Raw genomic sequence first — 15499 nt, forward strand, 5'->3', positions numbered from 1 at the left:
TACTCGATTGCGATTCATTCCTGGCTCATCAGTGCTCCAGGCTCATCACAGTTTCTGGGGTTCTGCTTGTTCACCTGCTTTTTCTTTTAAGGACTGTAACTAGATTATGGTGGCATTAGGATCTAGGTAGTTAATTTGATGATCTTCAGGCCGCTTAATTACCATTTTTTCCTCGGGACACAATGCTCCTTTGTGCTGGAAAATGCAAAGATTGTCACCAAACTGTTCTGGGAGCGATAAAAGAAGCTGGTCTTTTAAGATGTTTTTATTGGCGACAAACTGATCGACTTGGCAACACAATCAGGATTTTCCCCTGACATGGATATCCAGCACACCATAGAGAACTGCAGAAGTTATGAAGAAAAGTCAGTGCTGTAAATTCCTTGCTTAAACTGTTATTTATGTGACCACAAAAGACTCTGAAACTCATAAAACACACATATGATTGATCTGTATCTTCGTTTCACATAAAAAGGAATACATTCAAATAAAAATGGCACAAGAGCCCGTGAGAACACCGGACACCCGGCAAATCGTTTTCAAACCCACCGCCGTCTTTCGCTACTCAGACAACTGATCATCAGAAGTGTGAGATGCTCCAGAATTTACTCCAGTGTCCTGTTATATTTTAGATAGCAAGGAGTTTATTAAACTTTACCGAAACAATCTGCAAATTTCATTAAAATTTAATAAACTATCATCTTGTCTTTATTTTTAGTTAGCACATACCTTAAACACTTAAAGCTGTAAGCCTATGATAGTTATATAAGAGCAGATGCTGCTGGTGCAATAAGCTGTAGTTTTACGTCCAATGGATGATGATCTGATTAGTCGACTAATCACAAAAATAATCGGTGACTAGTCGACTATCAAAATAATCGTTTGTGGCAGCCCTAGGCTCTATTTGCCCAAATGAAATCATCACCTGCTGTCTGATGACATGTAGCGTTTTGTAAACAATGGCCAGCTGATGGATAATAAAGTCTCAGCCCTGAAAACACTCTCACCAGAGACTGGGGCAGCTAACAGACTGGCTGATGGGCTCACAGTTTAATGCATGTACGGTCTCTCTCTCTTTTTGTTTGTGCACTTCCAAATGAAAAATAATGTACTCCAAATTCAAAATGAACATAAGCCCAGAGCCAAACCTCTCAATGATGTCGCAGGCATCTTTTTTTGTGTAAGTCGCCTTAGCTGGATCCAGCTCACTCTGAAACCACAAGAGCTTCTCACCTGTGATTGGAGATACAAGAAAAAAAAGGAAAGAAAACATCAATAAACACCTTTTTCTTTTTTGCTCTTGCAATAACATGAACGAAAAGCTTGCTCTCACCAATGTTGCTTAGACGAGTAGCTTTCTCAGTCTTTTGCCTGCAGCATCAGAAAGAAACCAGTTAAACCTCCTTTAAATCACCACACAGACGCTGTTTACTTCACACAAGAGGTTAAAGAAAACTGTCAAGGCAGGATGAAGTGTCTCAATCAGCCTAAGTTACATTTAATAACATGTCCCTGGAGCCACGCTCGTGTTTGCATCTGCAGACTCGCAGCGCGGAGGCGGAGACATGGCAAGAGTTTAACACAATGCTCAAATGTGAGGCTAACAACATGCTATTGATTCGTTAAGGTGAGCTGATCTCTGCGGCCATCTACGAACCTCTCTTTCCTCCTAAGTCTGCACTCCTCTCGGGCCATATAAGCTGCCTTCCGGCTGTACGGATGAACCACTTTCTCCGCAGGTTTTCCCCTCTGAATCTTCGGCTAAAAAACACGACGAGCTCCGATCATTTAGAGGCATTTTATTAACGCTATACAAACAGAAAACCCCACAGTTCAACATACTCACCATTTTAACTGTGGAAACACGTGTGCTGCAGGGTCTGTTGACAGCTGGACCGGAAGTGGTCCGTCTTCAAATTAAATCCGGACGTCGTGCGGGGAAACTAGAGAGGTTCCTCCAACTTAATGAGATACCTATACTACTACTGCTACTACTAATAATACAATTTTAAGATGCGATCAAAAATAAATAGAGAAATATATATATATATATAATAAGAAATTAATGAAAATTAATGAATTTTTCCTCTTCATGTTTTTATAATTAAAGAAATGTAAACACTGAAACAGACTGCACAACAAATATGGATACATTACAAATTCTGTAGCTAAATTACACAAAGTAATCACTCCATGAATAAAATTAAAATGATAAAGGGATGGTGCTTTATTCTCCTTCTTATCCATTTTTTTAAGTAAAACCCAGACGTTTGGATCTGCTTCACTCCGATACTGATATTGCGTTTATTGTTGAGAAAACAAGTGTACCGTGATTTGATCTATATCTGTGTTTGGCAAGATTTAGGTGTTACTCCTTGACTCAGGAATAAGTATCTAACGTGAAACTGTAGAGAAGAGGAAATTATAATATCAACATTCATGTCCACACGGGTGCTGAATGAATGCAGCGGCATTAGTGGGACCAGTTGAGACCAGTCGGACTCCCCCTGCACTGCAGGCTTCATTGAAAAGATTGGATATAAGGAGAGGAGCGAGCCTCCGTCTGCCTGAAATGCACTCATTTTGGAGCTACAGGCAGGCCCATAAGTTTTTGGACAGTTATACTTTTTGTGTGTGTTTGTTTTTGTAATTTTGCATCTGCATTCGTGGATTTTTATAGAATAGAAAAATATGGTCGATGTAAGTTTTATCACACTAAAGCATTTATGAAATGTGAGTAAGCAGACTAACCATGTATGAATAGCTCTGTCTCCCAAGCCTAGTCACAGTTAATAAGGTGGGATGCCTTTCTGCCGCAGTCTTTTTTCTCTGTCAGTAGTGACAGGAGAATTCATTTAGTTATATAAAATAATAATATACTAGGATAATACTCCATTAAGAGTAAGACACCTGGTGGTACTTGCTGAGCATTGAGTCTGACTTGGGTTAATGAGCTCTCAATTATAGACTACTCTCTCCACACAAGTACAAACTGCTGCACAGATCTGCTGTGGGAGAAGTATTGCAAAAGTCAGGTGTAAAGAAACAGCCAATTTAAAAGCTGAGTGATGTGAAACTGATGACTTGTGTGTAAATTCAGTGATTTGAGCAAGACGTCAAGACTTTTCAACCATTAATATCTCCTACGCTTGCAGATTTATTACACACACAGAGATGTGATAAAACAGTTCCTTAAGTCTCTTGAAAGCCTTCTGAGCAGATTCATGCCAGCTGATTGGAAACTTTGGAGAGGTGAGAGTGGTTTCCTGCTTGGTCTGGGTGAGTTAGTGTTTTTCCGTAGTGCCTGGCGCTGCTCGTCTGGGTCATCATCACTCCTCCCAGGGCTTCCAGCTGGAGCTGATTAGACCGGCAGTACTTAAGACCGGCGCTTACAACTAACCCTTGCCAGAATGTCTGCTAACCTATGTTAGTTTGCAGCTACTTGTATCCTGTGTTAATCATAGTGCCTGTTACGTACCTTCTCTTGTCTTCTCTGTCAGTTTATGGACATACTCTCTCCATCTTACCATAATTTCTCCAACCTGGATGCTGGTCACTTCTGCTCCATCAAAGCCAGTAATATCTCACTGAATGATATCCATCCACACCTGCCTGCCCCCCTTTCACTGCTTGGAACCTCAGGATCAATCCTCACTGGACCCACCAAGACCACAACCACTCCTACCAAGACCTTCCCCTCCAGCTCACTCTACCTGCAAATGGGTAAGACTTTAGACATTTCACCTGGACTTTGCTCGCACTTCTCAGAACCACCTTGACTCTCTTTTCGCTCTGTTTCAGTGCCCCAGTCAGCCAACTCTTGAGCCACAGTTTCTCTGCCAAGTCCGTTTTCTCATTGCTGGCTACTGAGCCCTGACATTGGTGGCAGTACAATCTTATTGTGTTTACGGATGAGCTTACGGTAGAAATTGGCAAGGCCAAGGAAACACTGAAAATGTTTTCTGGTAGCTGGTTCAGGGCAAGTCCATAACTCCCTGGACTCTGGCTGGGGTCTGTGCTAGTTTGATCATTTGATGACACAGCCAAGGGACAAGATAGAGTAAGGATTAAAATTTAAACTTCTCACTTTTCACATACAATTTGTTCTTCAGTAAGTGCTGGAAAACCTGACGAATGACAGACTGACTCTCAGAGAGGTTCCTGGAAAAGATCCAGATCTTTTCAAGAAAGGTAAACACAAACTAGTTCAGAAAGTCTCAGATGATGTCATTTACCAATATCAGAGTTGTTGGTGTGTCAGAATGGCATTACTAAGTATTCAAAATGAACAAGTTGGGTTTTGAATGTTGTTTTCTATTCATCTCCTTGACTGATATGAACTAGATTACAAGTATTGCATAAATCCACTTTAAAAAAAACAAAAAAGAAAAACAAAATAACAAACAGTGTGTCCCTGCAAAATTTCAATTGCAGAGAAAAACAGATGTAATGGGTATTTATTTTTAACAGTAATGTTGTTCAAACCTCGAAATATCAATGCAACAGCAAAGGGACCTGTCTGTTGTTGTTGTAGCTGTTAGAACTGATGTCTGAAAGCCAACAAAGATGCCCAACGGATTTACTTTGCCAAGTGGATCATCGCGGCCTTGCTTTTTTTGGTCAATTTGATCAACCTTTGTTGTTATTATTTATTTCATTTTATTTTCAGTTGTTACAGACATGGCTGGGGGATAGGAAAGAGAGAAAGAAAGATGAAGGGGGACAGTGAGAAAGGACACTTAAAAAGGAAACAAATCTCCCAGTTCACCTGTTGAGAGAGAAAAAGCAAAAACGAGGGCGACATAATAAACACAGCACCATCGCATTAATCTAGCTAACAGTAAATACTAAATATTGAATGTTGTTGTGCAGCACGCAGGACCGACAACGATTGCTGTGACTTAAATAGTCACAGCAATCATTGCTTGAACCAGAAGAAGAGCTTTTGTTCCACGTGAGGATTGTGGTTGCTTAATCAAGGGTGTCCTAATACCAGGGGCTTCAAAGAGATGCATCTTAATATGTTTGGAGTGGTTGGCTGATAATGAGAGCTACCACTTCTGTACGATGGGTGATATCTGGAATGGATAAGTGAAGTGTTTCTGGGAGCTCCCCCAAAGGAATATTGAGCTTGATGGCTTTGGTTTGAGCCCCAAAATGTGTTTGTGTTTGGAATCTATGAGGGCTCGAAGTGAATGGGAAACTATCTGAGAGGCGAATTTAGCGCTGAGCAAAAGTCTATGTAGGGGTGCTTGATTAATTTTGCCTGCCGTTATCCCTACTATGACTGCTGGATGTTGGTTAACCGCAAAGAACAGGTGTCAATAAAATGTCCTTTTGTGCGACAATAGAAACTCACCAGCTGTGATCCCTTCCTCTCTCTCATGGAGGGATACAGATTCTTCTCCCTGCCTGCTTCCTTAGCCAGTCAGCAACTGTTACTTTGACAAAAGGTGATGAGTTTATGTGATGCTGTGTCACAAGTTCAAGCCTTTGTTAAACACACTAATGAATTTTTTCAGGAAGGCTATCTTTAACTATGCCCCAATTCAGGGGCTACTACCTTCGGAGGCTGCAATTGAAGGCCGATTATGTCACAGCCAGGCGCTGAAGGCTGTCCCAATTCGAAGGCTGCTCCAAATGCGGCCGACAAACGCTCAGACCATTTTATTTCTTTCTGCTGCATTTCTGCATAAAATACAAATCTGCATAATTTTTTAAAAAAGTGCTTTAAGCTGAACTAATTGTCCCTTTTTTCTAGAACCTGGTGAATCACCCTCTCTTCACTGTGCAGAGACTGAGGTTGTCAGCTGTACAGAGCTCAATGATATTTTACTGAAAAAATTCCCTGAGGTCCACCGAGTCAAGAGCTATCAACACTGGTTCTGTGGACAAAGTCCTGGGAAAGATATATGTCGAGTGAGTTTGCATGATCCCTCAGCTCACAGCTGCATTTATTAAACATTCAAAATACAGAAAGATTTTATAAAACTGGGAAACTGTATTTCTGTCTTGCAGGGAGACTCTGGTGGAGGAGTGGTTCATAATGGCAGGATTTATGGGGTCTCTTCTTTTGTGGGAGATCCAGACTTTGTATGCAGAGCACCGGCTGCCTTCATGGACCTCTGTGATCCTGAGTATGCAGATTGGATCAGGAAAACTATCAACCCATAAAAAGCTGTGAGGTGTGGATAACTGTAAACAAGCTGAAATAAATAATCTTTTAGAGTTTAGCTTTGGTTTCTTTTATTCTGTTTGATATAAGCAGTAGAGGATTTCAGAATTTCTGTGTTATTTGCCAAAAGACGTTTTTTCAGCTGCACCCACACACAGTTTCTTTAGATAACTTCAACTGCAGAAAGTAAAAACTCAGCATAAAGTTTCAAATGCAGTTTTAAAGATAATGATAATATGGTGTCCCTGAAGAAAACACTCGTCAATAGAAAAAGCTGCAAAATCCTGCAAAATGTAACAGAAGTTGAATAAAACACAACGGAAATAGAAAAAAATGCAACAAGGCTGAAAAACTGAACAAACAAACACAAATTACAACAGAAATAATAACAACGATATAAAAAAAATAATAGAAGTAGAAATAAAACGTTCTCATCCTAAAACTTGGTGACAAAGTGGAATATGGTAAGGAAACACTCATTTAAGTGCTGTCATTACTCAAAGGTTCCTGATAATCATGCATGAAGTGATTTCTGGAGGGGAATGAAACTTAAGATCTTAAGACCAGGTCTTAAGATATTGTCACCGCCATTGGTTAGCCTGATATTAAAATAAGACGGAGCTAGCTAATGTGCGTGTGTGCATGCATAATTGAGCTAAATTCGTAGGAATGTTTTAGCTTATTATTTGGATAACCACCGTCATTACAATAAATTAAATTTGTAGTCATTTAAAACTCACAGGCCTACAATCAGCTGGCCTATATAAAAAACAAAAACAAAATTTGAACACAGTGCTGAGCTGCATCTCAAATTAATCTTCCAGCTCTCAGCTGACATGTACCAGAGCCCGATTGATGGATCAGTTGATCAGGATCATTGGCCTGATATAGGTCTATCATAGTGACGTGGCTCTTAATCAGTAGGGTTATATGTTTCCCAATATGATATATTTTTTTAAAGAACATAATGTGGATTGTTTTTATTTGTTAGCTGTATGGGCAGCCTTTTTGTGTATGTGATCCCTTTTCTTAAATTACATTTGCTATATACACATATTTTGCTCTCTTAGTATTTTTAGAACCTGACTAATACTGAAAACTTTAGGGTGATACTGATAAAAAGGAGTTAAAAATTTAGATACTGATACATTGGTCGATACTCTTTTTATAAATAGTATACAGATTACAGAACTTAGAATGTATACAGAAATTCATGTTTTTTGCAATGATCGTTCAAAATTGGTTTACATTTGTAAATAAATACAGCAATATATCTGCAAGATTTGACCAAATTCACCACTCTTTTATACTATGCTAAACAATCAAAGATTAGCTCATGTCTAGTTGAATGATGTTTTAAAAATGTGTTTTCCTGTAGTGTTAATCACAGTGATGTTATGAAGTAATGTATGAACCTGACGTATGATAATATTTATCTCTACAGAGGAAACATCCATCGAAGATTGAGCAGTACAATGTCACTGTGGCATCAACATCTCGTCAGCGAAAGACCACAGCCACACCAAACAAGCTCTCAGCAAATACACAAGCCAAGTTACCAGACCTGATGTTGAGAGCTGCAAACAAACATGTTCCACAAGCAACTGTTGACATGCTTGTCATCAATTTCACATGTGAGGGTCTACAGCCATTTGCAGTGGTAGAACAGCCATCTTTCAAAGAATTGGTTACCACATTACAACCTCAAGCCAAAGTCATCTCCAGACCCACTGTCCGTGCCAGAATCTGTGAAGCTGCTGATCACATGAAGATGACTTTGGTTGCAGCATTGGATAAAGTCAAATTTGTTGCTACCACTACTGATTGTTGGTCAGCTCATCAGAAAAGTTACCTTGGAGTCACATGCCATTGGAGGAAGAGTCCCTGGAAAGAAGATCTGCAGCACCAGCATGCAAAAGATTGAGAGGGTCTCACACATTTGACATGCTTGCTGGTGCGCTTGATGATATCCATTGCCAATACAAGATTAGAGGCAAAGTTGTAAGAACCACAACTGTTAGTGGATCCAACTTTGTCAAGGCCTTCCACATGTTTGGGGCACAAAATGATGCAGATGAAGCTGAAGATGAAGCAGACCCAGAAACTATTGACCTGACTGACCATATTGACTACCATGAGGCAAGTGCAATTCTTGATGAAGACTCTGGTTTGGAGTATCAACTCCCGCCTCATCAGCGATGTGCATGTCACCTGCTAAACCTTGTGGCAACATCTGATGCTGCCCTAGCAGAGAGCATGAATGAAACCTACAAGAGGCTCTCCCGTGCAACCTTTGCAAAATGCCAGGCCATTTGGAACAAAACTGGCCGGTCTCATTTGGCTAATGAAGTGGTAGAGGACAAGTGTGAACTACAGATCATTCGTCTCAATGCAACACAATGGAATTCAACCTACCTTGCCATTGAAAGGATAATTGATGAGAAGGGGGAAAATGCCATCAGGAGCATTTGTGAGGAGTTCAAGGTGAAAATGTGAGTAAAATTGGACACCTACCAATATGGTTGCAAATTTTGTGAATTTTCCTTAATGGATGGTTAAAAACGTGAGCAGACTCTTAATATTAAATCAGAAGATCCCTATTATAGTCATGGTGGGTTTTGTTGTTGTGTCTTACAGGTTGAGTCCTGCAGAAGTTGCATTCCTTAGGGAGTACTGTACCACCATGAAGCCACTGGTGAAAGCTTCAAACATTCTTCAGTCTGAGTCCACTTCCTTTATGGGATGGCTCCTGCCAGTAATCCAACAACTACTGTCCAAACTTAGCAGGCTGGCGACATCAAGCAAGACATGCGTGCCACTCATTAGAGCCCTGCAAAATGGCCTTCAAAAGCGTTTTGGAGCGATGATGGAGGATCCAGAGTTGGCTGCAGCTGCAGTCCTCTTACCCAAGTTCAAGACTTCCTGGACTGACAGAGCAGATGTAATAGAGGCTGGTAAGGATTCATGTGATCCCATTTTTGTTTATTTTTACATTTGAACACATGCTTAAGTGAGTATTTCACCTAATACATTGTAAGTTATTGATGGTCTGTCCTGAATACTAAACAATCCTTTTTGAGAATTTGCCGTTTTTAAATTTGTGTTCAGGAATAATCACTGAAATTTAAATAACAAAATTGTGTTATCTACTTGCAATTACAGCCTTGACATACATCAAACAACATCTTGAAACGACAGAGCATGAGAGTGAGGATCAGCAAAGAGAGTCATCTGATGAAGATGAATTCTTCTCCAGACCAATCTCCAGAAGGCTGCAAAGTGCAGTTGAGCTTGATGGTTACCTTGCTTGTGCCACAGACACCATGGAGCTGCTGCACTCCTTCTCAGGTATCAAAAACCTCTCTCTTAAACTGAACACAGCTCTGCCTGCTTCTGGTGCGTGTGAACGACTTTTTAGCTGTGCTGGTCTACTCTTCACTGCCAAACGAAGTCGGATTGCCTCTGTTAATTTAGAAAACCAGCTCTTGCTGAAACTGAACAAAAGGTTCAGAAAGTAAAGTGTGACAGAAATGCTAAGAGTTTAAGACACTCACCTGCCTGTTGTTCAGTGTATGGGGAAAAGTTTAAACGGTTCTACGCATGTTCAGAAACATATTTGTCATTGTTTTAACAAACAAAATTCCTTCTTTTATATCTACATTTATTTACAAAACAAGTTACCTTTCTATACCTTGTTCGTCTGAGAAATGTGCTTTGAACATAAATATTTATACTGGTGAATCGAGTTGAATGCCTGCTATTGACGACAGAATAAAACATCAGTCTGTTAAAAAGTAATTAATACTCTGAGTAGTTTTTGAGAAGAGTACTTTGTACTTTTACTCAAGTATTTTTTAACACCAGTACTTTTACTTGTAATTGAGTACAATTTAAGCAGTGTAACAGTACTTGTACTTGAGTACAAATTTTGAGTACAGCAGGTGGATGAGGGAAAGGGGAGGAAGGAGGAGGAGAGACCCGTGGTGGCCGCCTGACCGGCCGCGTTTCGTATTGAAAAGGAACCCGATTTGTCCCGGACTCCAGCTTGAATGAAAAACAAATACACAAAGCTGGAGTTCTTCTGTGTCTTTACGTGGCCAGCTGCCTCTTCTTCTCCCATTCTCTCTCCCTCTCTCTCCTGTTGCTACTTAAATGATGAAACTGATCAATGATCAGCTGATCGCTTTTCTCTCTTGTTTGTTTATCGCGCATTTCGAGCCAGAAAGAGGAAACCAGCGGTGGTCGCTCTAAACAACAGCAGCAGGTTAAAGCTTGATCAGCTGCTGTTAGAATTTATTTAATATTACTTTCTAGTATCAGCTGATGTTGGCTGGAGCCACAGCTGTAACAGCTGCTGGTCATGATATCGGTTTGGATATGTGGTGAGAGGGAAACATGAAGATGAAACCAGGAGATGTCCTTACTGATATCATCCGAGCTGACCAGGTGATGGAGAAGAAACAGGTTTACCTTTTAGCCGGCCATGGATGCGTTGAAGGGAAGTTATGACACTGTTTCTAAGAGACAAATACACTCAGGAGTCCTTTTCTACTGACAGCTGGTAAGTGCTATTGCTGACGGGATCTTGCAAAGTTTTCAGGGTGCAGGTAACATATACCTGCACTGGTTTATTAAGATTGGGACCCTGCCAGTCCGCGTGCGACTGCAGAACGTCAATTGGATGAGTGACGAACGTTTTCCCACAAAACGTTAAAGTCCAGATGTGCTGCTAAATGCTATTATTCACATTAATAGCAGAGTGCTACTGAAAAGCACACAACGCATCCATTTAATGCATGTAGATTTTGTGAAAAATCCACCTGATCTCTGTTAGTTCCAGTCTCTCTGTCCGCGCTTCCTCTTTGTACTGACAATCACACACAAACATTTTATATTCAACTAAAACAATAACGAAAAATATATTCTTGTAATAATTATTTTAAGAGCATCGTTTGATAAGAGCATAGCACCCTGCTTAGTTATGAGCGATCACCATAGATGAATGTGGGCAAAGCAGAAGTGACATATATGTAGCCAGGTGGAAGGTCTTTATTATCGGACATGCCCCTGACTTTGACTTCATGTCCACTCTTACCTGTTTCTTATGTGTGCTGTGTTCCTCCATCTTTCTCCCTCTCTGTCATCCCCTCTCAGTCTTTGTGCAGTCACCCAAAGGTTAATTATAAAAGTATATCAGAGTTTACAACCGAATAAAAGGCATAAACTGGTCCATATCAGTTTGCTGCTGCTGGCGAGGGTGTTGCTAGGATCTTGAAGCATACAGGGCTTACAACAGCCCTGAAGTCTTTTGAGTTTTCACTCAATAACAGCACCTTTTAAAGTTATTTGTTTTTATTTATTTAAACATATAGTAAAATGAATATAAAGTGGTAAATGTTATGCACTACCTAAAGTGTGAAGTCACAGAATGATACTATTTAGTGCAGTTTTTAATCATTACCAGTCTTCATCTTAGAGCTTGTGCTCTTATTGTGCCATGATGTCTCCTTTTAAACTGCGTGGATATTCACCTCTTCTTCATCCTTCCTGTTCCTTTCACCAAACTGCTCACTCTTGTTCTCCTCTGATCTCACTTCCTGTTCTGGTTATAAGAAGAATGCAGTCAGCATGTGTCAAAGACACTCCCTCCAAATATATGATTTTTGATATGATGATTAGATATTTAACATTTTATTTATCAACTATTTTATGCACTAAATCAATCAGTTATTAAACAAATATCATATTGTAGAAAAGCAAATAATAATGCACTAAGCAGTTTCATGCCACAAGAGCTAAATGGTCACTTCACTGTATTTATTTCCCACAAACTACTATACCTAGAATCTTCAGGTTTCCACTATATTTCATTAATCTGCAGCGACTGTAGAACATAAAGTATATTGACCTCTATTGTTTTCTTTATGACTTGGCCTGAATACACACACATACACATCTTTGAATAGCACAACAAATGAGGTAATTTTCCATGTGTTTTAATAGGTTTTAGTGATTTATGGGTTTTATGTATGTGTGTGTATTTTGGTCTTCAGTGTAAATTTATACAAACTGTAATTTTTTCAGATGAAAGATCCGTTATTTAATGTTGCTTTATGTTGACTCTATGGAGAATAAAGCCTTACATGAGTGTTGCTATTTTTAATTGCGGAGTGGAAGACCTACTGTACTTGTTGTTTAGTCTGTGATCTGAATGCCAAATTTAACCAAATTGAAAGCAAAGGTTATAGCTGGGATATTCCACACATTTGAAAGACTCATTGTGTAACTCAGATGTTTATGAGCTTTGATCACTCCAGCATAATAATTATCATGTAACTGCAAGAAGACTTAATGAAACTGAAACAATGCACCCTAACACAGGCATTTGAACTGTAGGCTAATGAGTACATGAAGTGTACCTCTACAGCTGAAAAGAGTTTGCCTCTATAATTTCTGGATCTACTGATTTGTTTCTGATGTATCTCTTCTTTTATTTAGCCTGTATTGTGAACAGAAAGATGATGAAATCCTCTTTATTTGAGAAAGTGTCCTTAAACTATTTTTCCTCCTTCTTACTGAGTTTCCGAGCTACCTCTTTGTTAAGTGAATAAACTATTTGAACAAGAAAGATATCATGGCATTTATGATGATACTCGTGTGTGTGTGTGTGTGTGTGTGTGTGTGTGTGTGTGTGTGTGTGTGTGTGTGTGTGTGTGTGTGTGTGTGTGTGTGTGTGCGCGCGCTCAGCAGAGGAGCGGTCAAGACAGGAGCTCGCTGAGTTGACCTGGTACATCAAGTTTGGATTTCCCCAGTTGTTGATAAACAAAAAAGATTTAAACTCAAAAGATTTTGAGTTCATGCACACTGGAAAAAAAAATTCTCTTCATCACAATCATTTGTTTAAAAATATGGCTATTTTACTGATCTATGGTTATTATTAAAGAGGAAGGAAAGAAGAAGAGGAAGCCTGAGCCCAGGTTCTGTCCATTTTCATAACAAGTGACAGCACAGACATCTGAGCTTTTTCGTCATAAAGATTGTGATGTGAAGCATCAGCAGGTAAAGTGTCGTTAAAGTGTCACTTCAATAATGCTGCTGGCAGAAAGAAGTGTTGACACATACTAGCTTTGAATAAAAGGCTTAAAACACAAACAGTCTAATACTGGGTGTTGCTTTTAAGCTTAAAGAATATAATAAGTTCTAAGACAATTCAGTTTACTTCTTACTGTCCATGTTGTGTTGTGGTATTTACTTTATCATGAATGTACGCTACTTTGTTCTAGCGACTGTAAAAAAATAATTGTATTCATGAAATAAACTAGACTTTCACAGTCTGCATCTTCCACAGTTTTTATGCTTTTGTTCACTCCAAATTTGACACAAACCCACAGACAACCAGAGTTAACTATGTGAAGCAATCACAGACACTGTAATGGCTGATTTTTCTAATAAACACAATCAGGTTAACATTAAGGTTTAACATTGAAGGAGATTTGTTCCATAGTCACAGTTATACTTGTATTTCCTTTACTTACATCCAACACTACTATGTTCTGTTTCAATCCAGGTGCTGGCAGTTTATCCTTTGTTGTTTGGACAAATAAGCTTAAAGCTAAACCTTCATGTTTTTGATGGGAAAGTTTGTTAAACCATTGCTCAACTTATGTCTGCAAAGAGCAGATAATTATGATGTACTTGTAAAAAAGACTTGATAAGCAGGTCACAGCTGAATCAAGGGGTAATAAAAATAAGACCACGCGGTCTCAGCACGACTACACATGCAGTGGGTTATCGCACACATTTGAAAGACTCATTGTGTAACTCAGGATGTGACCCCTTATAAAGGAGACAGAGAAGTTCTGTTGTTCAGTCAAGTAAAACCTGGTGAAAGTGCAATTCTAAGACTCTGGTCGTTGCTTAAGTGTATAGATAAAAAATCTTTTCTTCATACATTCTTTTCTTACTATATTAGTATAATCGCCAAATCGATCATTTCATATTTATCCCCTGAAACGATCTACATTAACTTTTTATCCCTAGAAATGTGTTTCCAGAGTCCCAGGTTTAGTGACTTCCTGTCCACCATCACATTAGCTGAGTAGTTGTCAAATTTGAGGGGAGCAGAGAAGATCAGACACCAGTCAGCAGGTCAGAGGCCATCTCTCATTTCACAAATCAATCACTTGATTTATAAATGGAACAAACACCCCATCAGACCAGGTAATGACCCATTATGAGACAACAGCCGTCTGAGAGGAGATGTTCTGTATCACAAAACATGGGAAACAAACAAACTCTAGGCATTCTGAAATATATAAAGCTAAAAAAAAAAAAAAACATATCAGATCCTGATGTAATTCATTTTGTTGTTGTCTTTATTATTCATTTAAAAAGAGGTCTAGAAAAAGTGTCCAGGAAGAGATTCTACTATTTATGCAGCACTGCCCCCGTGTGGCCACAAAGACACACAACAGCTTCATTTCTCAGCCTGTTGCCTTCTTTTTCCTTCATGATGTAAACAGTGAATGAACAGAAAGAAGTCAACCCATAAACTGTTAAACTGATACAACAGTCATGATGATTATGTAACAAGTTGTAGTTGACTTTCTGGTGGTCGTTTTGGTATACAATTTAAAAGCCATTTTCTTTTATAAATACACCATACACTTTGTTCTTGACCATTTCTTTTCCTCATATCCTTAATGGACAGTGGAGGAACACTACATCTAGCTTCTGTTTAACATTTATCCAGATAACAGAGTGTAGTCCATTACGTTGGACTTCAGCATCTACGCACATGTTGGCAGATTTTCTGAGTAATGTAAGTTTAGGGGGACGTCACTGTGGAGAGGAGTGAGGGTCTTTTTTTAAACAAAAAAATAACCGAGACAGAGTTTTAGTGGTGGAAAGGAGCCATTTATGTTCCCAAGAGTTCATCATATGTTTCCACAGATGCAGCAACATGATTCACAATGAGTTCAACATGAGCAATGTGAATCATGACTGCAAAAAAGAATTAGCAACTGTGAAAAGTGGAAGATGAAAAGTTATAACCTGGTTTTACATATAAACAAGTTACAGTAACAGTGTACACCACACCACTCATGCAGATACCGATCAGGCATAACATTATGACCACAGGCCACAGGTCCCCCTTTTGATACCAAAACAGCCCTGAAGAATGGACTCACTGGAGCCCTGAAGGTGTGCTGTATCTGCAACAAGATTCTAGCAACAGATCCTTTAAGTTCTGGAAGTTGCAAGGTGGGGCCTCGGAGCTTCTCAACCTTAAACATGTTGTTGTACTCTTTAAACCAGTCCTGA

At 39.3% G+C, this 15499-nt stretch overlaps 3 protein-coding genes across 3 annotated transcripts in view; 2 read left to right on the plus strand and 1 right to left on the minus strand.

Moving 5' to 3' along the window:
• The window catches only part of tma16 (translation machinery associated 16 homolog), a 7522-nt gene extending 5547 nt beyond the window's left edge, over positions 1 to 1975 (minus strand). Inside the window, exons 1-4 of the mRNA XM_040023822.1 lie at positions 1847 to 1975; positions 1658 to 1761; positions 1334 to 1371; positions 1149 to 1233 (exon numbers count right to left, since the gene is read on the minus strand). Coding sequence (XP_039879756.1) covers positions 1149 to 1233; positions 1334 to 1371; positions 1658 to 1761; positions 1847 to 1849 — 230 coding nt within the window. The 5' untranslated portion in view covers positions 1850 to 1975. The remainder of the gene's footprint in view (positions 1 to 1148; positions 1234 to 1333; positions 1372 to 1657; positions 1762 to 1846) is intronic.
• Positions 1976 to 3390: 1415 nt separating this feature from the next.
• On the plus strand, positions 3391 to 6197 carry LOC120728732 (kallikrein-5-like). Its single transcript, XM_040023823.1, has 3 exons — positions 3391 to 3723; positions 5762 to 5919; positions 6019 to 6197. The coding sequence occupies exons 1-3, from the start codon at positions 3504 to 3506 to the stop codon at positions 6172 to 6174; spliced, it is 534 nt and encodes a 177-aa protein (XP_039879757.1). The 5' UTR covers positions 3391 to 3503; the 3' UTR covers positions 6175 to 6197.
• A 555-nt stretch (positions 6198 to 6752) lies between these two features.
• LOC120728729 lies at positions 6753 to 10319 on the plus strand. The gene is made up of 3 exons (XM_040023817.1): positions 6753 to 8667; positions 8813 to 9129; positions 9338 to 10319. The coding sequence occupies exons 1-3, from the start codon at positions 8039 to 8041 to the stop codon at positions 9691 to 9693; spliced, it is 1302 nt and encodes a 433-aa protein (XP_039879751.1). The 5' UTR covers positions 6753 to 8038; the 3' UTR covers positions 9694 to 10319.
• The last annotated feature ends 5180 nt before the right edge of the window (positions 10320 to 15499 follow it).

The sequence above is a fragment of the Simochromis diagramma genome, unplaced genomic scaffold, assembly GCF_900408965.1.
Source record: "Simochromis diagramma unplaced genomic scaffold, fSimDia1.1 OVJJ01000302.1, whole genome shotgun sequence".
NCBI lineage: Eukaryota > Metazoa > Chordata > Actinopteri > Cichliformes > Cichlidae > Simochromis > Simochromis diagramma.

Coding starts and splice junctions, on each gene's coding strand:
- LOC120728729 (XM_040023817.1), top strand. CDS start 8,039: ATGCCATTGGAGGAAGAGTCCCTGGAAAGAAGATCTGCAGCACCAGCA. Junction 8,668..8,812: donor GAGGAGTTCAAGGTGAAAAT/GTGAGTAAAATT, acceptor TGTGTCTTACAG/GTTGAGTCCTGCAGAAGTTG. Junction 9,130..9,337: donor AGCAGATGTAATAGAGGCTG/GTAAGGATTCAT, acceptor TTGCAATTACAG/CCTTGACATACATCAAACAA.
- LOC120728732 (XM_040023823.1), top strand. CDS start 3,504: ATGGACATACTCTCTCCATCTTACCATAATTTCTCCAACCTGGATGCT. Junction 3,724..5,761: donor CTCACTCTACCTGCAAATGG/GTAAGACTTTAG, acceptor CCTTTTTTCTAG/AACCTGGTGAATCACCCTCT. Junction 5,920..6,018: donor CTGGGAAAGATATATGTCGA/GTGAGTTTGCAT, acceptor TCTGTCTTGCAG/GGAGACTCTGGTGGAGGAGT.